This window comes from Lytechinus pictus, chromosome 2 (assembly GCF_037042905.1).
Source record: "Lytechinus pictus isolate F3 Inbred chromosome 2, Lp3.0, whole genome shotgun sequence".
Classification (NCBI taxonomy): Eukaryota; Metazoa; Echinodermata; class Echinoidea; order Temnopleuroida; family Toxopneustidae; genus Lytechinus; species Lytechinus pictus.
Window position 1 is genome coordinate 17,105,376 of NC_087246.1, and position 26,671 is coordinate 17,132,046.

Below are 26,671 nucleotides of genomic sequence, written 5' to 3' on the forward strand. Positions count from 1 at the left end.
ACCGTCATTATAGGTCCTAACAGTATAATTTTGACAGAGTTGGGGTTTGCTTGACTATAAATTGCATATTAGGATTGTGCTCATTACGTCTTACCCCCGTTTGGGAACGGACCGCAGTTCGGATTGCAAACTGCGGTATTTCACCCCATTTTGCGTTTGAAAATCTAAAACATCATTTCCAAGCCCTGGGGGTCGTTTCATAAAGCTGTTCGTAAGTTAAGAGCGACTTTAAAAACGACTGGTGATCATCGCCAATTGTACCATTTACCGCAAGACATGATCACCAGTCGCTCTTAAAGGAGAAATGTATTGATTATGAATATGGCCTTATTATATATCAGTGGAAAGGTAATGATGTGAGGATTACCATTAGGTCATTCAAAAATAACGAAAATAATACATAAGGTGGAAATCGCCAATTAAAAAGCGCTAAAATGCCTCTCCGAAATATGCCTCGCATCGGTCTCTGAATTGACTCGAATTTGATGACGTCACTGTCTGTACGAGAGGCGTGATTGGCTCTCCCACGTCAAGCTCCACTTGCATGCAAAACCTGTTGCGAGGGTACGTTTTCTCCACACTGACACTGAATACTTCGATCATGAAATGAAAGAAAACCCAGAAATTTATCTAGATTTGGATTTTCAAATTGATGATTATGAAGATGAAGAGAATGATGATAAAGTTTCTAACTCTAGAAAAACAAAGTGATGTGGATGGTGGTAAATTAAGGGAATTACGCCGGTGATGATGAGTAAGACAATTCAACTTGCAAGCCGATTCGCTACCAACGCATGCAGCTGCTAGCTGCACCGCGGGTCAAATCCATGAAAATGAATTCCATGCAGCATGACCACATCCAGACAGAGTCTCTTTCCTCTATCAACAACATAATGAGAAGGAAATTAATAAAATTACTGTACTTACAAATAAGTGAATATATCCGAACCTATAGGCTGAAGGTAAATCAACTCAAGGAATAGCAGCAGACGATATGCACCGACGATGAACTTCACGTGGCTGGAAGATAAAATTTATATCTCATTATTTTTGACTAAATTACGAAACTCGGCGAATTAGTATTCTACATAAAAATTAAGTAACACCTGGTACTATTTTTTGAATTACGATAAAATATTTTTGAAGCAAAGAAATTGAGGTAAATTAAAATAAGATATAAAGGATCATCCACTGAGCCGCATGCGATTGTAGACAAACAATCAAAAGCACATGGCCAGCTTGCTCCACTGCACTGAACTGAAAATTCGTATTTTCAGTTCAGTGGCTTGCTCGCCCATAGAGTTGGAGCGTAGTTTTATCCAACTCTGTGCTCGCTTTGCTGATTGTTTACAATCGAATGCGAGCTAGGCGGATGATCTTTTATATCTAATTTTAATTTACCTCATTTTCTTTGCTTCAAAAAGGTTTTATCGTAATTCAAAAAATAGTACCAGGTGTTACTTAATTTTTATGTAGAATACTAATTCTCCGAGTTTCGTAATTTAGTCAAAATAATGAGATAGAAATTTTATCTAACAGAACGAGTGACAATCTCCCAGCCAAGTGAAATTCATCGTCGGTGCATATCGTCTGCTGTTATTCCTTGAGTTGATTTAATTACCTTCAGCCTAGGTTCGGATATATCAACTTGTTTGTAAGTACGGTTATATCATTATTTTCATTCTCATTATGTTGTTGATAGAGGAAAGAGTGATCTGTCTGGATGTGGTCGTGATGGAATTCATTTTCATGGATTTGACCCGCGGTGCAGCTATCAGCTGCATGTGTTGGTAGCGAATCGGCATGCAAGTTGAATTGTCCGACTCATAATCACCGGCGTAATTCCCCTAATGTATACCTCTATCCACGTCACTTTGTTTTTCTAGAGCTAGAAACTTCATCATCATTCTCTTCATCTTCATAATCATCAATTTGAAAATCCAAATCTAGATAAAATTCTGGGTTTTCTTTCATTTCGAGATCGAAGTATTCAGTGACAATGTGGAGAAAACGTACCCTCGCAACAGGTTTTGCATGCAAGTGGAGCTTCACGTTGGAGAGCCAATCACGCCTCTCGTACAGAAAGTGACGTCATAAAAAAATCCCCAATTTCGCGGACGTAATTCTGCGTGTTTGAAGCATTCAGAGAGAGAACTTTAAACTATCAATTAACTGAGTTCCATCGGTCTCCATGATAAATGATTTACACCATCGTGTTCTCCTTATTTTCTCCTTTAATTTGATATATGATTCTCCATTTTTACGATTTTCAATATAGTTCTACTTTAACTTACGAACAGCTTTATGAAACACCCGCCTGATCAACCCCGCTTGGCCAGGTAATCCCCACAGGCCAGATTATGAGCGTTGAGCCAAGGACGAAATGATAACAACAGCTGTGCTATTACGTAAGTCTTCTCTGCCTGTAGAAGGACCTTCGGAATTAAATTATTCGATATTTAATCACGTTTTCAAAGGCATATTGAATTCAGAAATTCAATGCTAGCCCATTTTCAATTTCAAACAAAGAAAATCAACCTCGAAATAAGGAAAGTAAGTGAATAAAAAATGGCGACATGTTTTCCCGGACCGCACTCGGGCTGTTGTGTTATCTTCGGACCGAGGTCAAGAAACAGGTGTTTTGATACTTACATTGCATGCCTGGGGCAGTAGGGTTTTCGTACTTGGAGAAGAGGGGTATAGCGTTATCAAACGGAGCTCTTTCGTCATGTGTATATGATGAAAAAATATTGTTTGAAATATGAGTTTTAACGAATACATTTAGAAATTCAAATGGTCACCATATATCAGCCTTTACGGTATTATTTACCATTGCATGGGGTCAGATAATTTCTCAGATTTTGCTTTGTTTGAAATAAAAATGGGGCATATTGCAGAAATTCATGAACATGATATATATAGATCCCACCCGATCACACCAAACAAATTGTGCGAAGGCGAAGCGCGAGCAAAATTGTCTGTACAATACTGACCTGACATTGGACAATATTATTTATACCTCGGTCACATTTGCTCTATGGCAGCCGTATACGACGAGTTGAAAACAGCCGTTTTAACATGTTTTGTATACCAGCTACATATAATAGGTGGTTTGAATAAAAATGAATAAAACGGCTCTTTTCGACTCGCCGTATGGCCGCCAGAGAGCAGATATGACCGAGGTATTAAAGGGATGGTCCAGGCTGGAGATATTTATGTCTCAATAATTAGAGTAAAATTCACAAAGCAAAATGCTGAACATTTGATCAAAATCGGATAACAATTAACGAAGTTATTGAATTTTAAAGATTTGCATTATTCCGGTGAAACAGTTCTAGGCATGTCTGTATGAATATTCATTAGGTGGGCTGATGATGTCATATCTCCACTTGTTCTTTTGTATTTTATTGTATGAAATTAGGTTTATTCAAAAAATTTCTACCAATAATAAAAACAATTGGATTGACAACTGATTAAGTGCATTAGTTATGTATTGCCGCAACTTATTTCATCATAATGGAGACACATCATTTACACATGTATGACAAAATGAAACAATTATGATTTCATGTAATAACATATAAGAGAAAGGAAAGTGGGGATGTGACATCATCAGTCCACCTAATGAATATTCATGAAGATGTATTTTTAACTGTTTTCTCAAAATATTGATAAACTTTAAAATTCAATAACTCCGTTATTTTTTATCCGATTTTGATGAAATTTTTAGAATTTTACTCTGTGAATTTTGCTCTATTCATTTAGATATAAATATTTTCAGCCTAAAATCCTAAACAGAATCTCCATGGACATATCTAAATAAAACAAAATATTGCCAGCGCAAAGCGCGCGATGAAACAATTTGGTTTATCATGTTTATTGGTTTGGTTTACTGACTTGAAAGGACATACATAATGTAATTTGGTGTAGCAGAGAGGGGAGGGGGTTATTATTATTTTATTGTTATATCTACTTCGTTAAATGGCTTGTTATTCCTTAAGAAAACTCATTTCAATAATTTTATAGCAGCTTAATGCATTTTTATAAAAACCTATTTCGTGTAAATCATTGCCAAAATATTGGATTTCATAATCTTTTCATTTTAGCAGCAGGTTATATTATATCACCTTTGTTTAATTTACTGTACTATGTTACATTTATTTTATGTGTTTACTTTTTGTTGTATACGGGGCCCCATGGAAGAACGTTATTGTCATGTTGACAAAACTGAATATGGGCTACCCATTCGTTTTGTATTTTTTTATACGGAAAATAAATAATATACTATGCGTGAGAGCGTAGCGATTCAGCAAGAAAAAAAGTCACTATCAACTGTGAAACTTTGCACTGAGCATAATACATGATACAAAGTGGTACAGCAGAGAGGATTGGGTGCCTTCGAATTTCTTCAAATGGATGTTAGTTGTTAGTTTTATTCATGCGAGGGAACTTAGCGACCGAGCAAGAAAAATAAATGTATAGCATGCAATGTGAGAGGAATTGTCGACCTCCCCAAAATAATATAAGCCGTTGCTAAGGAAGTTCCCACTTGAAGCGTTGTCATGTTTTATTTTTGTTGTTGTTGATTATTATTATTGTTAAAATCACTGATATATTTTTGTTTATGTTTTTTTATTATATTGATTCAATAAAACACATTAAAAAAAGAAAAAAAGTTCCCACTTGAAACTTTTTTCAACCAACATTCTGGTAATACCGTAAACGGATTATGTGCAATGGTCCATGTATGCAAGTGAGCGTTGCGATCAAGTAATGGAATTTGTAATTTCAAATAGTAAATCTTATATGGCTCACTAAACACACTTTTCAATGAGCACTCCCTCAAAATTTAAGAAGAACGCAAGTGCTGATATTAGTTTTGATTTGATTTGATTTGATTTATTTATTTCCGTTTCACAATTGTACATAATATGATAAACATAACATAACAAGGTCGAAAATACTACAAGACAAAATATAATTCAGTAAATAAAGATATCTCAAATGACATTTGTATTTAAAAGTAAAACGGAGGGACTTGCCGAAAAAAAGTTTATAGTGATTTACTTTAATTCCTGCAAACTAGAGGTACATTCTGCAAAAGGGTATTCAATTCAATTCAACCATTCATTTTGTCCCCTCCCCCAAAAAAATACAGGAATGACCAAAATATATTTTGGTTTGGTTCTCTCTTTCCCTTTCTTTCTCATCTTATTTTATTTAACATTTTTATTTTATTATTATAATTATAATTATTATTATGATTATTATTATCATATTTATTGTTATTATTATTATTATTATTGCAATTATTATAATTCTTCTTCTCATCATTATTATTACTATTAATATTATTAATTATGTATCATACAGGCCTATTGCAGAAAAAGTGGAACCTCCGATACTGGCTCCAACGGGCCTGAACAAAACCATTTTATAGTGTCTGCTAAATTCTTATTGATTTCGATCATTATTTTTTATTTGACGCTGCATTCTTCGGCAACAGATTGGTCATTTTTACAAATCCTATTTAAGAGGGTATATATGGAAATTAAAATAACACAATATTGAACAAAATCATGGCACGCATGCTGTGAGGCGTTTTTTAATGAACGACACGAGCATACTGAAAGACCAAGGGCTAGTTTCACGAGTCCGTTACAAGCGTAAGGTTCGCTGGCATTGACTTGCAAGTGTATTCGTTTTTATAGTACGATATGAAAGAGTTGGAATCGGAACGGTCTCGAGAAACTGCCCCAGTACAATGAATTGAATTCGTCTTTATGGTGTTGTATTGCTTGTCATAAGATAATTGATGTGATTCACCAAAAGGTGTTGCTGAGAAATTGCCTGCGGGATCCATACTGTCCCACTCAGCAGAAAGTTCAGATTTGGAGGTGGAGTGATTAGTGTTGGGTCGTGTGATCATCGCGTTGGCTGATGAATATCTCAACACTGCATCTGCATGATAGGCGAATCATTTTGATTTCATGACTTATCTATTTTATGGGGAGTTATTGATCATAGATTGACTTGACATTTTTTTGCTAATTGGGTCATACGAACTTTTGCCAAGAGCAGTGTCATTTTGTTCATGATACCATTTTCTAGATGCACACTTTTGGTGGTCAGATATATCGTTCATTGTCGACTGGGTTTGGAAAGAACTACTCGAACCGCGCGACTCAGGTTTCTTTTGAAGCCGACCTACGGGACTGTGATAAGATTCGAATTTTGAAGCATTCATTTTACCGTCCACAATGAGGTATGTATAAATTCAAATAATAGACTACTTCATCAAAGATGTTTTCCAGGTGCTATACATTCTTTTTAACAATGTTACTCCTGATGACATGGTAACTTGCCCAACACGGCACCAAATTTTATTTTTAATCAGGTGGATGCGAACTCGGGATGCTGGTAGCATAATTGACAATGGTTCATAGGCAGATGTGCTTAGGGGAAAACGTCCACCACTTTCAATAATTTTGTCAGGGAATTTTCGATGTTATTTTTATTAATAACATCCATATTTCCTCCTTAAAAATAATTTAATTAACCAAATTGGTACGATATAAGCACATTACTGGCATGACTAGTAAATGTGTTTCTCGCTTTCTGCTGGTAAACGGGCATATTGTATTATCTGATTTGTTTGAACTTGAAGAGCTACGCCTGAAAAGTTTTTAAAAATTTCGGAATAGACAGAATATTTAGAAGAAAAAAACACTACACTAATATGTTCTACTATTTATACATTTTTGCATAACTTGGATTTACCTGTAATCAATTCGTATAAGGAATAAAGGGTAGTCTTAAATTCGTAACGTGAGATAAACTGGATGGGAATTATGGGTTAATATTATTAAATGAAAAGTATCAAGAATGATTTAAATCACCACGTTGATCAATGTTTTAAAAACTGAAGTTGGTAAACCCATTCGAAAATGTAACCTATTGAAAAGGAATAGGGAAAGTGATCGGAGAGGGATGGAAAGTGTATATATTTTTTTGCAGGAGTTTCTGCATTTTATTCACAAATCAATAATAAATTAACATGTTCACATAATAACAAATATATAAATGAAAATTTAAATGTGACAATAAAGAGATAAATAATACTGATAAAGACTAATAATTAAAGTATATGTAAGCATGTGATGTAATAAGCAGGGGCCGCGGAACGATTTTGAAAGTGGGGGGGGGGGGCTGACCATGCAAAAAAAAATCATAATCAGGGGAGCGTTTCATGAAAGGACTTATCGGACGTTTTATCTGACAAGTCCCATTTGATCCGACAGTTACTATAATAATAGTGCCTCTCAGCCAATCAGAATCAAGGAAAGGTGTCAGATCTGACAACTTGTCAGACAAAATTGTTGATGAAACGGTCCCCAGAAAAAAGTGCGGGGGCTGAAGCCCCCCGGTTCCGCGGCCCCTGGTAAGTTCAGTAAAATACAGGGACCATCTAGTATGCAAATTAAAAAAATAGGAATAATGAAGAAAAGAAAAGAAAAGGGAGAAGTAAAGATATTCATAAAGGAAAGATAGACAGACGGACAGAATATTTTGGGGAACACACAGCAACAGCTTAATGATAATTATATGGTGCGGCAGGGGCAGGATACGAAATGACATTGGGGAGTCTGTGTTTTGGATCCTACGCTACACAATAATTATGCAAAAAAAATAAAAAGATAGCGAAATGACCAAAACAAAAATCGATAGAATCTGGATCAGTGATAGTTTTTGTAATAAATTTTTGGTATCAGGTGATTAAAATATGGCATGTATAAAAGGATATTAACGAAAACTTTAATTTCAAAAGTAAAAATTAATGATTTAGCCCCTAAAAAATATAGGCCAACATTTATTTATATCCACGCAAACATTTAGGCGGCAGCAGACCCAAGTATACGTCAGTGTCACGCAACCAACTATTTAAAACTAAGATTATCAGAAAATGGAATCAATTGAACATTAAAAATGACCCAGATCCGTATATGACCTCTCATATAGTTATGAATAAAAAACATTCAACGCTTTCAAAATCCTTAATAAATTTAGCAATATATACAATTAAGTGAATGCTAAGTACGTATCTGTGAAATATCCCTATAATCTATAAAGATTAGAATTATTCGCAACAGTAGCGTAACTACGGGGGGGGGGGCATGGGGGGCACGTGCCCCCCCCCCCCCATCCGCTGACCAAAAAAAAAACGGGGAAAAGGAGAAAAAGAGGGAAAAGGGAAGAGAAACGTAGTAGGAAAGAAGAAATTATTATTCATTATAATGTTATATTATATTATGATTATGTTATATTACATAATATACATTTTTATCATAACTTAATGAAACATAATTTTCTCAGGGCCTATGTCTTCATTGTTCCGGGTGCTTGCATTGTCTGTATAACGATATATAATCCTGTTGTACTAAAACCTCCCGTTTTCAAGTCAATTATACACCAAATATATTTCCCGCACTTCGAGTTATTATTGTTTTACGTAGTGACATAATCTTCTTTTTCATGACTACTTAAAGTGATTGCCCCATGATAAGGTCTTAATATAAACCTTTTCCTGTCCTTGAATACGTTCGCATTTGTGAATTGGTGAGATATGTGTGCTCTTCATGAATTCCTAAAATCAGTCCTTAAAATGTCCCCTTTTCTGATCTGAATATCAACAATTTTCAGCTCGCGCTTCGTGCTCGCATCATTTGGTTAGTGAAATACGTATGGTTTCGTGAATTCCTACAAACAAGCCTTAAAATGCCCCTCTTCAGGTCTGAATATCTAAATTCTCAGCTCGCGCTTCGCGTTCGCAATATTTGATTAGTGAGATGCGTATGATAATCATGATTACAATGACTACAAAAGTGCTTCATGTGTTCAGATGTAATTCTAACAAAATCAGCAAGCACTTGGCACTCGCATTAGATGACTATGGTGAGATATGTATGGATTCCTAAAATATAGTCTCTAAAATCTCCCTGTTTGGGGTCTATATATACAAAAATTTTAGCTCGCGCTTCGCGCTCGCATTGTTTAGTGAGACAGGTACGTATCATGATTACAAAAATTTGATTATAATGTCCCATTTTAGGTCTGAATATCAAAAAAATTCAGCTCGCGCTTCGCGCTGGCATTATTTGATTAGTGAGATGCGTATGTTATTCATGATAACAATGACTACAAGAGCTTCCTTAAAATGTCTATATTAGGCCAGTATACCTGGCAACTAAGCGCGCTTCGCGCGCTCACTATAAGTGACTCAAATTTTTTGCTGATGCCCCCCCCCAATGCCGTGACCCACGGTACGCCACTGGTTCGCAATATGAAAGATTTGATTTTGAATGGAAGAAACGTATTAAAAGGTGTGTCTTTGAAAATTATTTGTAGGCCTACTAAAAACTAGATTTATTACGTTTCTGCTTTTGAATTCGTGAATCACAGTACGGTACAAGGACGCGATCATTCCCAAGGAGGAAAAAAATAACACGGTATTTCGAGACGTATATGATTTTTGGGGATACCAGGCAAACAGTTCTATCTTGGGTTTGGGACTCTTTTTTTTCCATCAGTCGCTTTATCTCAAGCAAACGCACCATTGTGCTATATCCTTTTCACACCGGAATTATTTGGCCTTCCCATCCATCCCCCACCATCAGTTTTATTCATTGCAAATGAATAGCAAAATTATTCTTGAGAAATAAACCAATTCGTTATCCAAACAACATGAAAGATATAGAGCATCAATCATAATTACGTTTATCTTCGGGCGAATAGAAATTTATCATTTTGACAAAAGCTGTATAACGAATAGTCTACTTTCAGGCAAATGAGGAAATCTGATATTTCATTAAGTTTAAGAATGTGTTAACAAGTTGCATTGTTATCTGCTACAATAAAAGTACTTCAAGCATTTTCCTTGTGTTTTGATTATGTCTGTTGATATCTATTTTTTCATGGACTTCTTCAGAGATAGGTAATAATGTATATATACTTTTGAGTATCATGCATATCTTTAAAAAGAATCAAGTTCATTTGGCTGTTTATCATGTAGGCTTGTAATTAGGCTATATTAGGCTATACAGTACAGACTTGCAAAGCTGGAAGCCTTCCAGGTTTAACTTGCTCAATTATCTCCTTTATTTTGGATCTATAGTATTCATACTGAAAATGAGTAAGCAAAGGTACGGATGTCTTTCTTTCACCCCACCAAGTTGAAATTGATTGATTGTGCTTTTTTAAATTCATTTATACACGAATTCCTCATCTAAATCAATCCATCACAATGTACATGATGCAACCAAGATAATTGTATTAAACTCGTTCAATTCAAATACTTTTCGTCTCCTATTTCAATGAAAAAAAAATGCGGATTCATTTATTGTTCATTCAATTTATCAATAAAGGTTGTATTTTTGTATTATTATATATGTGATATTATTATTAACAACAAGAGTGAACTTGATAAACTACGAAAGTACGATGCATACTTGGATTCTTCTTCACTTACCTGAATGTATAGTATAGTATAGTATATTATTTTACGTTTAAAACAAAAAATACAAAACGGATGGATGGCCCATATTCAATTTTGTCGATATGACAATACTGTTATTCTAAATTAGAGGGGTTGATTATCTTATTCCATGAACATATATTTCCTAAAAGTTTCTTATTTATCTTTAGGAGGCCCCACAATTTGACTTTGAATATGAATTTTCCTGGGCTAAATGGCAATTAAACTAAACGGTTGTGTAGATGAACTGGTTGAAGACGAAATAACAATAGATCATGTTGATGAACAGGGGTAGACCAATCGGAAATTTACCATGATGAATTGGGCAAAATATCTAAAAAGCGAGCAAGAGGGCAATTGTTGATCTGCTTGAAATTAAAAAAAGGAAATATATTTTGACATAGCATTCAGAAAAAAAAGTCACATGTCAGCCGGCCTTTTACCTTATACCTTTTCTTCCGTTTTCGCCTTCTTTTTCTCATTGTTTCCTAGACTTGGTCGTCATGTTTTTATTTTCTTGATCATGGAAATTCATCTCTCTATACCAGTGATGAAAACCCCCTTAGTCCAATTGCCTTAATCAAAGGTTTAGATCAAAGCCCGACCGACATTCGCCAACGGGGAAACAGCCACTTTGTTTTATGTTTGTTTAGTATTGTTTGAATAAAAACCAATTTTCAAACAAAAGGGATAACTCTGCCACAATTTGGCTTCTTGTGCGAATGGTTTACGCTAGGAATGGCGATAATAGACATAACTTCCTTTATATTGTAGAAAAATACCAAAAATAACTCTCTACATATTGTCAGCTTACTGAATACTCTTGTTGAATTGGTTCAGGTTAACCTACAAACGATGCCATTTCATCGCACTTAACTGCTTAAGTAAAACACTTAATTGCAAGTGGTTGGTGTCCGAGTACGTTACTTAATCTGATAGCATGAGCGAAAAGGCAGATTAGAGCTGAATAAGGAACTTATCTGTCCGATGCAAACCATTCCCTGACAATCCAGTAATACAGAGCACGCACATGAAACATGTTCAAGCTCCAACACTCTTATATAGACTCGAATAAAGGTATTAACCCGACCTCTTTCCCGAAGTTGATTTATACCATGGAATATAGGTCCATGATTTTACTGACACTCTCTTTCTTATGTTTCTTGAGATGTCATCAACCAAAATGATTGTGATTTATCACAAACTTCTTTGTGTCTTCGTCCAACATTCACTCCTCATCCTTACTGTAGAAACTTATCCAAATTGAATGATAATAAATAACAAAGCCTTTGATAAACAACATCTCACTACATTCAGGTTTGTTTGTTGTGGTTCATATAATGATAAATTTCACTGCCAAAATGTACTTTACTGGTCGATTTTCGTAACCAATATGGGAGTGTATTGAGTTTTTGTTCCTCCTTCATCATGTTCATGATTGTTGTTGCGCAATTCTAGTTCCTCTTTGCAATGTGTCAAATGAGTTAATACAAGGGGAGATATAGATAAATAGATATGTAGATAGATAGATAGATAGATATATAGATGGATGGATGGATAGATTAAAAGATTGATAGATAGATAGATAGATAGATAGATAGATAGATAGATAGATGGATATGGAGGTGGGTGGGTGGATAGATGGATGGATAGACAGATAGATAGATAGATAGATAGATATATAGATATGGAGGTGGGTGGGTGGATAGATGGATGGATGGATAGACAGATAGATAGATAGATACATAGATAGATAGATAGATAGATAGATAGATAGATAGATAGATAGATAGATAGGTAGATAGATAGGTAGATAGATAGATAGATAGATAGATAGGTAGATAGATAGATAGATAGATAGATAGATAGATAGATAGATAGATAGATAGATAGATAGGTAGATAGATAGGTAGATAGATAGATAGGTAGGTAGATAGGTAGGTAGATAGATAGATAGATAGATAGATAGATAGATAGATAGATAGATAGATAGATAGATAGATAGGTAGGTAGGTAGATAGATAGATAGATAGATAGATAGATAGATAGATAGATAGATAGATAGATAGATAGATAGATAGGTAGATAGATATATAGATAGATAGATAGATAGATAGATAGATAGATAGATAGATAGATAGATAGATAGATAGATAGATAGATAGGTAGATAGATAGATAGATAGATAGATAGATAGATAGATAGATAGATAGATAGATAGGTAGATAGATAGGTAGATAGATAGATAGGTAGGTAGATAGGTAGGTAGATAGATAGATAGATAGATAGATAGATAGATAGATAGATAGATAGATAGATAGATAGATAGGTAGGTAGGTAGATAGATAGATAGATAGATAGATAGATAGATAGATAGATAGATAGATAGATAGATAGGTAGGTGTGTGGGTGGGTAGATATATAGATAGGTAGAATATAGAAAGACAAAGCAAAGACAGACAAAATAAAATCAGCCAAATAATACTGACACCGACATTTCATAAAAAAGTTGACAAGGAATTATAATATTTTGACAAAGCTTTTATGAAATGTACATGTCCTCGTCACCTCGTGGTCTGCAATGGGCGAGCTGCAAGATGATGTTTTTTTTTTTGTTATAAGGGAGTCATGTTGCACATTGTGATATGTAATATTTTTTAAAATTCATGTTACAAAATAAAAGAAACTGCATGTCGACATGGTATCATTAACCCGCCCTGTTAATTGCATTATTTTTATCAGATTTTTCTGAAATTTCATTGTTTTACTCTTCGAATTCTTTGGTTATTATTATCTTCAAATATTATCATTTTCAGTCTGGAACCCCCTTTTAACGTGTAATTAGCATATAACAATCTATCTGTGACTTCCTTTTGCGTGTTCAGCCCACCTTCCCGCTAGCTTAAAACACTCCGCGACCAGTGAATTGTGTTGCATTATTTTTAAGTGAAAATTTCACACACTAATATGATTATGATCCGTCACATTATCTTGAAATAAACATTTGGAAAGTTATAAAGTCAGCGAAAAAAAATAATGGCAATTTTTTTTTTAATAGCATTCTTTTTAATGTTTTCAATTTACATTTTACATGATAAGACATCAATATGAAATGTTGCTTTCTCAAAAGCGATAAAAATGTTCGAGATTAAATATTAAAGTAAATAAAATGTATTTATCTTTTATGTTATCAGGTTAATGGCAAGAAATATCGCCCTGTTAATAGTGGTGTCTGGCATCCTAACACATTGCTACGGTTACATTGGACAGCATATTCAGCACCAGAGTAAGTAATGCTCATATATAATGTAGTATTTTGATAATTTATAAAGAAGAACGGAATAATGAATTAGGTGCAGTGTAGCATTTGATGACGATGTGTGATGCCGGCTTGCAGATTCAGTGGAAAACTGAAAAGGTGATTTGTGATGAAAACAGATGATTTGGAACATTATCTGTTTTATATTAATATGAAACATGGTACATGAAGAAATTGGGTTTTTTGTCATTGTGTAAGATAATAGTTTCAATATGCGTGAAGAAAAAAAACATCAAAATATGACAATGCTTATAATAAGCACTGTACATTGCATAAGTGCATGGGACTAAAAACGCCCAAGGGGTTCCAAATTACTCGATCACAACACATTTAAGTATCCACAAAAACACAAAATGTAAGACAAAACAATCACTCTGAAAACTACTGTTTCATCGACAAATAAATGATGAGTAATTTGACGATATTGTAAGGCGAAGAAAGTCTATAACAGAAGAGTATACATTTTCCTCAGGTATAAAAATATGGGCTTGATGCACGTTGCGATGTAACATTCTTTTCTTCATTTTCTTCTTCTTCATTTGTATCCTTGTCACATCCAAAAATGTATTTAAAAATACTTTAAAAATGCAAAAAAGCTCATAAATGCACAACACTTTACCAATTATGGCTTTACCAAATAGGGCCTATAATGTAACTACTCTCTATGAGCCTTCACTTCCTTTTCTCTTGCTTTTCCCTTTCTTATTTCCTCTCATTTTCCTTCTTTTTATTCTCTCTCTCTTTCCTTCATTTCTTTCCTCTCTCCCTTTCCCCTTCTTCTTCTTCTTCTCTCTCTCTCATTTTCTTTTCCCTCACTTTCTTCCTCTTCCCCCTCCCTTTTCTTTCCCCTAACCTGTCTCATCTTTTCTGTCACTTTCCCCCTTTTTTCTCTCTCTTTTTCCCTTCCTTTTCTTTCCCCTGTCCCTTTACGTCTCTTGTCTCTCTCACATTTTCATCCCCCTTCGGTCCCCCTACATGGATCCGCGCCTGGGTGCACTAACCCCCTTATCTATCAATTAAAAAAAATCATGCTGAATTTTTCCTTTCCCTTCTGAGTATGCTGAAGTTTCAAAGTTCCTTTTCCTTTCCCTTCTGAGTATGCTGAGCTTGGTCAGATCAGGGAAGTTTTCCTGGATGTACAAATAGTTGTTGTCAAGAACAGTGCAGAAATAGAACGGTGTTGCAAACTTATAATTGTCGATAAAGCGCCAATTTTACGTAATAGATTGTGTATTCAAAACCGCTAAAGCAAGACCAATGAAATTTGTATATTAGTCAGATATTATAAGTTAGAAACATAAATAAACATTTCTTAATTTGGGGATTAATATTAAGCCGTATGTCAGAGGGACATTGTGAGACGCGATGCGTACAGCTGACAAAGAATACCTTTGAACGACATTTGAGAAACCAAAAATTGGCAAGGTCTTACAGCAGTCTCCAAGATCACTTTGTCATCTCTGTGAAATGGATCCAAAAGACCCCCAGAGAACTCTGAAAAACTGATTGATACTTCTTGTCTACTGGGCAGACTGGTCCTATAGAGATATTTCAATGGTCTTTCAGAGATCTTTTATGCAACAAGCGATCTTTAAGAATTCTTTCCATGGACTTTTCCTGGTCTTTCAATGACCTTTTAATTATCTCTCACGAGTCTTTCAGTATACTCCGCAAAAATCTTGAGAGAATGTAAAAAGATAATGGAAAGACTGATTAAAGAACTTTGAAAGTTCATCGAGAGACTGCTGAAAGACTGCTGAAAGACCATCAAAAGCCAGTTTTCCCGAAAGATCGCTAAAAGACTGTTTTGAACTGATCAATTCAAAAAGTTTTGGAGATCATGGAGACCACGAAGATCACTGAAAGATCAATCAGCAATTATGAAAGACCTCCAAGATCTTTGAAAGTTCATTGAAAGATCTTTGTAAGATCAAGCAAGTTTCGTGGTCTTACAGAGGTCTTTCAGAGGTCTTCTTGCTTGTGGAATGGGGGTTTAATTTGACAGTAAAGATCATTAACATTATGCAATCAACAGTCAATAGGGCTAGTGGCAACGGTTGTCAAAATTTTGTCATATTTCTTTCTACCATCATTTTCAACATTCAAGATAATAGATCAAATAAATAATTATTTAAAAAATCGTTTAAGGATATGTAGAAAAGACACAAGAAATATGTACATTCACAAAATGATTATAGTTTTGAACAGTTACCGAAGTACAACATTATGCAATTAAAATTACAAAATAGAATGTACTTAGCGAACTAGCAATAATTGCTGTGAACCTACCAATTTACGCTTCTTACACTTACACTCACGCAATTAAATCAATTTAAATTATTGATTAAGTCGTCGTCGTGGTTGTTTTTGTTATTGAATAAAATTTGTTTGGTATCATTCTTATTTGAAATAACACAGGGAGAGAATAACTTTAAAATGACGGTGATGATGATATTTGATATAATGATAATGATGATAATCAGGGGTGGATCCAGCATTTTTTTAAAGGGGGGTTGTAAAGGAAAATTTTGACAAGCCCCCAAAAAAGGTATTCACTAAATGTTTCATTTTGTTCCATGAACAATTTGACAAGCAAAAAATAAATAAATAAATGACATAATTTTATTTCAATATTTTTGCGGGGAGGGGGCCTCCCAAAGGGGGTTGGCACGGGCCAGATGTACTTAGATTTGGTTTGGACAAAGATGTGCGGCTGAACGTTCAAAACCCATACCCGTATTTACGGGTCATTTTGGCTAAAAAGGTACCCATATTATGGATTTCTTAAAATTTGACAAGCAAAAAAAAAGGTTATCACCCAAAATTGGAGGAGAATATGGACCCATGTTTAAGGCCAGCTAGTATCTAAAAATTGGGGCCATGGACCCATGTTTAAGGCCAGTATCTAAAAATTGGGGCCATGTTTAGGAATTTTCCAGCATAAAACCATACCCCATGTTTAGGATCTCTTCCAAAAAAGCGACCCATTCCAGCGGCACATCCCCGTATGCCTTATTTCGTGAGTACCCCCCCCCCCCCCTTGATCCGCCGCTGATGATAAAATGGTGAAAAATAGTAAAATCATGATACCATTTTTAAAATGGAAGTATTTGTTGTGTATTTAATTTTGTTTCTTTGTTTGCATGAAAGTGCGAGACTCCGAGTCGGTGATGCATTGGTATGGTGCGGATATCAAGGAAAGGCAAGAAAGATCAGCACAATCACCGTGAGTATTTCAGTAGATGTCTTACTGACAGATGCTACAACTTCTGGACCCCCCGTCTTAAAAAGAGTTGCGATTGATCCGATCAACCGCAACTATGGATGGCCAGCAACATCAACATCTAAAATGCAAAATTGTTAAAAATATTTTCTAGATATACTATATTCACACATTCATCATTCTCTTGAAGATCCAGTGTGATTTTCTTTGTCTACTAAGGAGATTGTGCAAATTTGTTGATGAAGAAATTATGGTTTGGATGGATTTCCATACAGTTGAGATTGGTTGGATCAATCGTAACTCTTTTTAATTTGTAAGACGGGGCCCAGGTGTATCCCACTACGGAACGAATACTTGAGGCTAGTTTAGTGGTCGTCGGATTCGCCAACTTTTCTGGCTGTGTGTTGCATTTTTTTGCGAATTGCGACATTATTTGAAAAATATTTTATTAAACGAAAAAAAAATGTCATATTCCCAAATTTTCGATGCACATGTTTCTAAGTTGGTCGAGTACCTTGTCGAATCAAGAAGAATTTCAGCAACACTGTTTTAAAACCGCACGCATGCTTAGGCATAAGAACTTTCTTTCAACCTTTAACAAGCCGGTTGAGATCTTTCACTATCATGACTATTGGAGTCTCGGTTCGCAAATATTTGCAGCACAGTGAAATACTACAATGAAACAACAACAACAAAATAGAAATCATGGGAATTTTCTATCGTCCTTGGTCACAAAGTGTTATGCATCGGTACGTGATTTATTGTAGATAACATGGAGTATCTTTTTAACAATACAGAGATGATCTACGAGAATTGTGTGAGGAATTGGGTTATTACATCAAGCCAGAGACGTGCAGGGTGTCGACCTTGAAGAATTATCCATCTGCCGATGGCTCATGTAACAATCTCCTGCATCCATCATGGGGCAAGGCAGGCATCCCACTCAGGAGATATCTGCCATCAGAATACGGAGATGGTAATACACAATTTTTTATTTATTTTTATGAAACGGTGTCGTTACAGAGGGTCAGGGGACGACCACCCCTTGCTTTCCTATCCTTTTAAAGATAAGTAGTGAAAGATCAAGAAAAAAATATCATCAACAAGAGAAATAGGTCGTGCACACCTTTGAAAACACCTCTCTTAGATGTCGCCACTATTAAACTGAAGTGGAAATTTTGAATTAACAGTAACTATGATGTAATATTTTTGTTTATTCATGTACTATTTACTAATGTTTTCTTTTCGTAGGGATTGGATCCTTGCATGAAGCTGAAGGAGGTAGGAAATTACCAAGTACAAGAAAAATATCGAACATCGTCGTTGGAAACAACTCCGTCCTAGTCCCACGGCTTAACGCTATGGCAATGCAGTTTGGACAACTGGTTGACCATGACGTGGGCCACGCGCCAATTCACCCAAGTAATTATATCTATCATTTATTTTGATTCCGGCCATAACTGGTGTACGGTATTCATGAATAAGGTGGAAATGACGATGGCGGTGCTAGCTTCAATGGTGGCGGTAACATCGAACGTGATGATCATGATGATGGTAGAATGATTGGTAGCTTTAGTTATGATGACAATGATGATATAGGTGGTGGTTGCAGTGATGGTGGCAATGATTAAGATGATGATGCGATGATTGCTTTAGTGGTATAGATATTGAGCGTGATGGTGAGGATGGCGGCGGTGGTGGTGGTGATGACGATTATAATGAAAATATGTTGATGGTAAATTCTCGTATTTTGAATCATCTTAGCCGAGATGAGTGATATGGGTTAGAATTGTGGAGAGGATAAAATTCGGTGGGTGATTGGCGCTGAACAACCACACCCTTTCTCATAATAATCGATCCTGATGTATTATCTAGCTCCTCATTCCCTAATCATATTGATGATCTTTCTCCAGATATGTGTGGTTGTGAGACAAAAGAAAACTGCATCCCTATCGAGGTGCCAGCCGATGATCCAATCTTCCGTATCCGCTGCATCCCCCTCTCCCGCTCCAAGACCGTTCCAGGACCAGAATGTGATGTAGACAAGCTATGGGAACAAATGAATCAGATCACAGCGTTCATCGATGGGTCCATTCTATACGGATCGTCGGCCAGTGTACAGGCCGATCTCCGAGCTCCTGGAGGTATGTATATTGCTGAGACTTCCCGCGGTGGTATGTCGAAAAGGTCTTAAATATCTGGCGAATCAAAGTCCCACATCAACTAAACTCACAACATACATCCCCATACATATCAAACCTACGCACCCCCCTCCCCCCGATCGCTCGCGCACACACCACGACACACCCAATCTTGCATGAACGACTCAGCTAGGAGTTAATAGGTACATTGGAAAAACGAAGGCCTTTAAGAGTTCGACGCAAATTTGTTCAAATGGTGACACAACCATACATCCTCCCTACTAAAACCACGAATATATAGGCCTTCTTCCGCTCATTCCTTCCCCTTTTAACTTTGGGCATAATGACTACTTTCCTCCTGTTTCGTGAAATCATTATGTTTTTTGGGGAAAAAAACCCTGCCATATTTGAATTTATTATCATTCCTTTCAATCAGGTCTCTTGAGATTTCGTCAGAACCCATTTGACGAATCCCTCAAGCCATTCTTGCCAGACGATGAAGAAAACGTTCAATGTAATGGTCGAGATTCTGAGTTTCCCTGTGGTAAGGCCGGTGATAAACGTGCCGCGATTCAACCAGGGCAATCCGCACTTCACACTATCTTCATGCGGTACCACAACCAAATCGCCGAGCAACTCAGTAAGATGAATTCGCACTGGGATGGAGAACAAGTCTTCCTTGAAACCCGGAAGATCGTCACCTCGATTCTCCAGCACATAACGTACAACGAATATCTACCGGTAACGCTCGGCGCTGACCTCATGAAGGAACATCGGTTAACCGTCGGTAGTGGTAATCCTTACCGCGGTTACCGGTCAGGACTCGATCCTAGCATGCCGAACATTTTCGCCACTGCAGCATTCCGGATGGGACACAGTCAGATCTCTTCCAACATGACCCGCGTGAACGTCCATTACATAGAGGTGTACGATCCCATTCAGCTGCGTTTAGCATTCTTCAACGGGAGCGCAATACATGACGTTCAAAATGGCGGCACAGATAGCATTGTACTTGGAATGCTGGTCGAACCACTGGAGAAGATAGATCGGTTCTTTAGTGAAGACATCACGCGGTTCTTGTTTGCCGATCCACTCAACAGGTAACAAAAACAGTTATATTTAATATTTTTATAGTTTGTAGGTCAAGCATCTATGTTTTATGGGTGACAATATCAGCTGTATAAGAAAGGTTTGCAATCATTGATACTAAACGCCAATGACCAATCAAGATCAACGTTGCATGCTTATTTTGTTCAAGACACTGACAAGGGACCAATCAGAGCGATTCTTTCATAATCATTTTCAATTCATTTCAAACCTTTATTATTACGGGGTCCTGGATATCTTAATTGGCCACTTATTGGCCACTTTATAGTTTGGAAAACTCACAATAAAAAATGAAGTCCACATACATATATTCATCAAAGTGCACAAAGGAGAACAACTAGGTTCATTTTCACAATTCATTATATCAGGGAATTTCTGGTGATATATCCCTGCATAGTGTTCATAATAAAAACTTTCATTGTTCATAAGCGTCGACTGATTTTTCAAACTGGAAGTTTAACGGGAGGGGATGCTGAAATCTTAACAAATGTCGGAAATAGGTAAACATAATCTTCGGCAGATTGCTGCAACCAATTCGCCACAGAATCTGTAACTGACTCTTAGTTATTTTAAGACCATATCATCTTGAAATTTCTTCCTAAACTCCTTGTGCATAGCTTTGGGTTGGACTTGGTAGCCATCAACACACAACGCGGTCGAGACCATGGACTCCCTGGATATAAAAAATGGCGTACATTCTGTGATCTCCCAGATGTCTCGTCTTTTCACGAACTCTCCGATGTGATGGCGCCGGACACCATCGATGCTTTGAAGAGAGCGTACACGTAAGAAAATTTAGTTTAAGAAATTAATGCTCTAATACTTAGAATTGAAACGATTGTTTGACGAGCAGGTTGACTTTCCGAAACCGGCGGTTTGCTCTTATCTGTCCTTTCCCAAATAATTATCGTCCATATTACACACTAAGAAAAATAGGTTCAACTTGCATGCACTTAAAATGTGCAGACCTGGGGAGCATTTCATGAAATGACTTGTCGGACGTTTTACCCGACAAGTACTGTTTTATCCGACAGCTACTATGGTAACATTGACTCTCAGCCAATCATTATCAAGGAAAGTTGTCAGATCTGACAACTTGTCGGACGAAAATGTTGATGAAACGCCCCCCAGGGTCTTACAAAGAGTTACTATTGATCCAATCAATCGTAACTCTATGGTTGGTAGTAAAACAGTGCCATATAATTATTGTATAATTAGATGCCGAGCAGACCAATTTTCTATATAGTTTTTCGGCCTTATTTTTTTTTCATTACCCATATAGTCTTCTCAGTTTTTCTACTTTTATATCTCCCTTCATCATATACTTCTTCCTGTTCCTTTTCTCCTTTATCTGCCTTTTCACTCCTAATGACTTATGAGATCTGAAGAGTGAACTTGTTCATGGGGTGATCCTGTGTTACCCCCATGAACAGTTAAAAAAGTGACGTCAGAAATAAAAAAAAAAACTTATCATGGAATGCAATGTTTTGTCAAGAACTGACAATAAAGCATATTTGTTAATGATACCATGTTTATTTTCAATTGTCTGCAGACATGTTGATGACATCGATGCATTTATCGGAATGGTGGCCGAAGAGCCCATCGACGGTGCTCTCGTTGGTCCAACAGTGGGTTGCATTCTGGGAAAGCATTTCTACAATCTCAAATTCGGCGATCGTTTCTGGTACGAGAATCCGACCGGTACGGTTCTCACACCAAGTAAGTCATTGATTATCCGCCAATTAATGGTTCAAGAATATGTATCTCATGCCACATCTTCAATATTTTTACTGACAAGCTTTCCTTTAAAACGTAAAATAGATTTACCTCATTGTGTTAGAAATCCTTGCAAGTGAAATATACGACAAAATTGAGGGCTTAAACATGTGTGGTGCTGTTTTACTTTAAAAAAATTAATTTAGAAAAAAAACTTTTTAAGATATTTGATCTAGAAAAAATAAATACATTAAGGGACAAGAAATAGCTGGTTATTTGATGAAAATGAAAACCTTTTCTCTTTGTGTGTAGATCAAAGGGATTCTATTCGTCGGATGACGCTGGCTAGGGTAATCTGTGAAACCTTGGATGACATCGACACTATTCAACCATTTGTATTTCATGTTGCCGATAAAAAACAAGGGTAAGATACATGGATAACATTTCATCAACACTTTTCGTCAACCAAGTCACATCTGACAACTTTCCTTGGTTGATGGAAGCACTATTACTATGGTGACTGTCGGATAAAACGTCCGAAAAGTCCTTTCATGAAACGCTTTCCAGAATTCTCTGAGAAGCAAAATCTGACAAGAAATGTCACAAAAGGGGAAGCATCTTTTAATTTAGGGGTATGTCTCACGGAGATGCTCCTTGCTGAATATTTCTGACATTAATTCTCTCAAAGACTGATTGGATATTTCTTTTCAGAGGAACTGTTATTACCTGAATGTCTGTGATGTACATAGGATTTTCGAGTTGTGTATCAATATAATTTGCATTCTTTTTATTGTTATCATTAGTAGTATAGTTGTAATTTCATTAATCATTATCATAATTATCATTATTATTATTGTTGTTATTATTATCATTGTTGTTATCATTTTATCATCATCGTCGTCCTCCTCCTCCTCGTCATCATTATCCCCACTATCATTGTACGTTAAAAATAAACAAAACCGCTCATTCTTTAAAAAAAAAAACTCTCCAGGGGCATCGAGTCCTTTGCCGATTACAGCGCCACACACGATTATCCGGACGAAACAGGAGGAATTCCTGGTTTCAGCAACGCACGTGTGAGCTGTAAGGACTTAAATTCCATACCACGTCTGGACTTAAATCCCTGGATGGAGATCAAGGAAACATCTAACTGTGGATCTTCTAAGAGAGAAGAGAAGAAAGATAACTAGAATGTTTTCCGTATTTGGTTATCGAGATGATTATGTAAAAGAAATCAAGTACTAATAAAAAGTACAGACACGCCTTCGAATCTAATTCATTTTATGGTATGGTAACATAATGGTTTATCTATTTTCAATCATTTTAAGATAAGGTACAATGATTAGTGACGTGCCATAATTAATGTAATTTTGTTTGATTCAATATTGGTTTTGTGGTAAACAGGGTGATTCTTTAAACTACGTCAGATCACGTGACAAACTTAAAATTAATCAAGTTAATGGTGCCTTTTCGGCGTGACATGATAAATAACATGTTTAACAACATTTAGGAAATTTAATCTCGTAAATCAACACACGTAATTTCCAATTTCTCTAACATAAAGAGAAGATAATGTCCTGTATGATCAAGATTCTTGGTATGTGGATTATGTAAATTATAAGAAGCGATGACTTTACACATTATTGATTTAGATGGCGGTTCATGGCGGTTCTCAAAACGACGTGAATCGTGTACGTACAGAATCGGCGCGGCAGTAATACGCATCTCCCCGAAAGACGGCGAAGTGCCACCGGTACCAGGGGCGTCGATCCATTTTTCAGATGGGGGGGCAAAATCATTAACGTTCCAAAGGCGCTCGATCGTACAAAACACCCACCCACACACACACCCCCACACACCCTCACACACACACACACACACACACACATATATATATATATATATATATGACTCATGAGACACAGACACGTATCTCACTACACAGATAGTACGAGTGCCGAGAGTGAGCTCAAATTTTTTTATATTCTGAGCTGAAAACTTGATATTCTAAGCATTTTTGGTACCAATGATTAAGATTTGTATCTAAAAGAAGAATAGATGCGAGCGCGAAGCGCGAGCTGAAAATTTTGATATTTCGATCTGAAAAAATGACAGTTTACTGGACGTTTTTAATAAAGAACAAGCTATATATCCAAGAAAAGATGATTGCAAATTGAAGCAGTTCTTTTGAGGCTTAGAACTGAAAACGGAACATTTACATTCACCAATGTAATCATGAAAAGTATGGGTTTTTGCTACAGAAATGATGCGAGCGCGAAGCGCGAGCTGAAAATTTTTATATTCCAATCTGAAAAGCGGACATTTTGAGCACGATTTTAAATAAAGAACGAGTTGTGTATCTCAATCTCGCTTGCTGAACATTACAATCTTGTTTTTTTAATGCATATCCGGAATTATTGGGGGGGGGGGGCAAAATGATATGTTTGCCCCCCCAATATTTTCATTGGTGGGGCGATCGCCCCCCTGCCCCCCCCCCCCCAGAATCGACGCCTCTGACCGGTACCGTGTAGCTCCTTCATGAGACCGTGATGCCTCCGTCTTCATTTTACCATGTCATGTTGTTACCGCGATTACATCAAGAAGATCCGGGACGAAAGTCTTACTGGCGGATTATGGCGGTGTTATAACGGTATTAGCACGGATCTTGCGGTGCAAACAGGGTGGATGCTGTCCTTTACACGGTGAACGGTGTTTTGAGTCCGTGATCGCCCATGCAATGTAGGCCTATTCAGTTTTCATGACGATATATATATTTTTTTATAGTAGTCTTTACAATTTGTAAAAGTCATATTAAATCATGCGCCGTATTCGCATGTCTGCAGCTAGCAATAGACGAAAAACAAGAAAACTTCTTTACCATCTATTTTTAAGCGGTATATGCAGCGTTTGATGAATCCGGGTCTCGTTTTCCCGATAAGTTTTTTTTTACTTGTAAAAGAAAAAATATATATATACATGTATACAATAAATTACAAAAAGTTTATTATATCGAATATTAAGTCGATAGGTGTGCTAAATGACCTTGCACCTAATGATACTTCATGTCCTTGGTGGCCCAAGGAAATAAGTTTATGTCTGACCACGATTCCTCTACGGTCCAGGGACATTGGTGGCGGAAGCCAAAAAATTTAGGGGGGGGGGGCCACCTGAAATGTTTCGATGGACACGGAAAAAATTTGACAAGCCCCCCCCCCAAAAAAAAAAAAATATCAACCTAAATTTTAGGGGGGGGACATGTCCCCCCCCCCCGTCCCCCCGCTTCCGCCGCCTATGTCCAGGGACCAGTTTGGGGGAAATGTACAATAAAGCTCTTAAAAATACTCCAGAGTCGGTCTTTCTTTATCTTAAATACAGCCCCCCCCCCTTTATTGCGGAAGGAAAAATGGTAAATTGACCCAAAAGTTGCTGTGATGTCAGACATATTGATTTCATATTTGATTTTCTCCCAGTAAAAAGCTATATTTAATACATGATATTGCATACGAGTCCACACTATGCCATTAAGCTCCCAAATTCAAGAATTGGGAAGCTATTAAGACAAAAATGACATACTTTCATGCTTTTTTAAGCGAATTCAAGGCTGCCATAAATATTAAATCGCTAATGATCATGATGATGACGGCCCTCGGTTGATGTTCAGGATTTATGAAAATGATAAGAGATGATTTTCTTATAATACATTATAGTTATATGCCTTACCATATCGTGCATACTGCTATCCTTGTTGTCATGGTTTTCGTTTGAATGTATGTACAGTGTACAATAAATGGGATGATGTATTGCTGCCTAATTCAGGAATACAACTAAAAACTCAAGATTTTGAATTAATATTCAAATCGCATTCCTTTTATCATTCGTTCGTTTATAGTCACATTTATTGAAGCATGGATTGAGGGGACACATAACCCCATGACCCAAATGTGTGCACAGAAAAGTACGTTATGGTAGACCCCCCCCCCCTCTTGGAAGTGAGCATTAAAATAATTATGTCCGTCCTTTTCCCTTACATTTTAGAAAGAGAAAGTGAGAGAGATTTAAAGTGATATTTCCTCCTTTTTGGGGGCGCCTTGTCAAAACGTATGCCCCCAATTCTAAATACCGATTTGTCACAATCATGGTGGTGTCACATCTCGGAGAGAAATCACATATTCCATGATAAAAGTTATATTTTTCCAGAATAACACCCCTGGTGATTGCCCCATTCTCATACTCTTGATCTGCGATTATCAAATATCTTTTTAATCCTTATCTTTGTCTTCTCTCCTCGCAGTCTTTCGATCCTTAATTGTAGAAACTCACTCTTCTCTTGTCACATCATTTGATCTAGCTTTCGGTTTCCTAGGTATTATCTTTTCTGACCCCTATATGCGTGATATGTTTTTTATCGACTTTATCTAAATCTCACTTGTTTTTTTTTCTTATTACATCCCCCTTCTCTTTTTAAACTCTCTTCGACTCTCTTTGTAATTTGTCCTTTTGAAATCTCCCCTCGCTGCTTTCTTCTATTTCAAAGTCGAATTCGACTATTTCTTAATCTCTTCCCTTTGTGTATCTTTCTTTCTTCGTCGACATTAATTTTCTTAAGCATTGACATTTTATACTTTCTTATTAAA

At 36.4% G+C, this 26,671-nt stretch overlaps 1 protein-coding gene across 3 annotated transcripts; it reads left to right on the top strand.

Moving 5' to 3' along the window:
* The first annotated feature begins 5,887 nt into the window (after window positions 1-5,887).
* On the top strand, window positions 5,888-25,759 carry LOC129254678 (lactoperoxidase-like). 3 transcript variants are annotated; one of them, XM_064111426.1, is made up of 12 exons: window positions 5,888-6,265; window positions 13,726-13,817; window positions 17,001-17,076; window positions 17,871-18,049; window positions 18,325-18,495; window positions 18,987-19,217; window positions 19,651-20,314; window positions 20,939-21,106; window positions 21,874-22,040; window positions 22,350-22,461; window positions 23,029-23,758; window positions 25,413-25,759. In XM_064111426.1, the coding sequence occupies exons 1-11, from the start codon at window positions 6,261-6,263 to the stop codon at window positions 23,225-23,227; spliced, it is 2,064 nt and encodes a 687-aa protein (XP_063967496.1). In that variant the 5' UTR covers window positions 5,888-6,260; the 3' UTR covers window positions 23,228-23,758; window positions 25,413-25,759. The 3 variants fall into 3 exon arrangements, with proteins under 3 accessions (XP_063967496.1, XP_063967505.1, XP_063967499.1); XM_064111435.1 differs by having other exon boundaries at window positions 23,029-23,499; window positions 25,588-25,759; XM_064111429.1 differs by having other exon boundaries at window positions 23,029-23,781; window positions 25,413-25,593.
* Window positions 25,760-26,671: the final 912 nt, after the last annotated feature.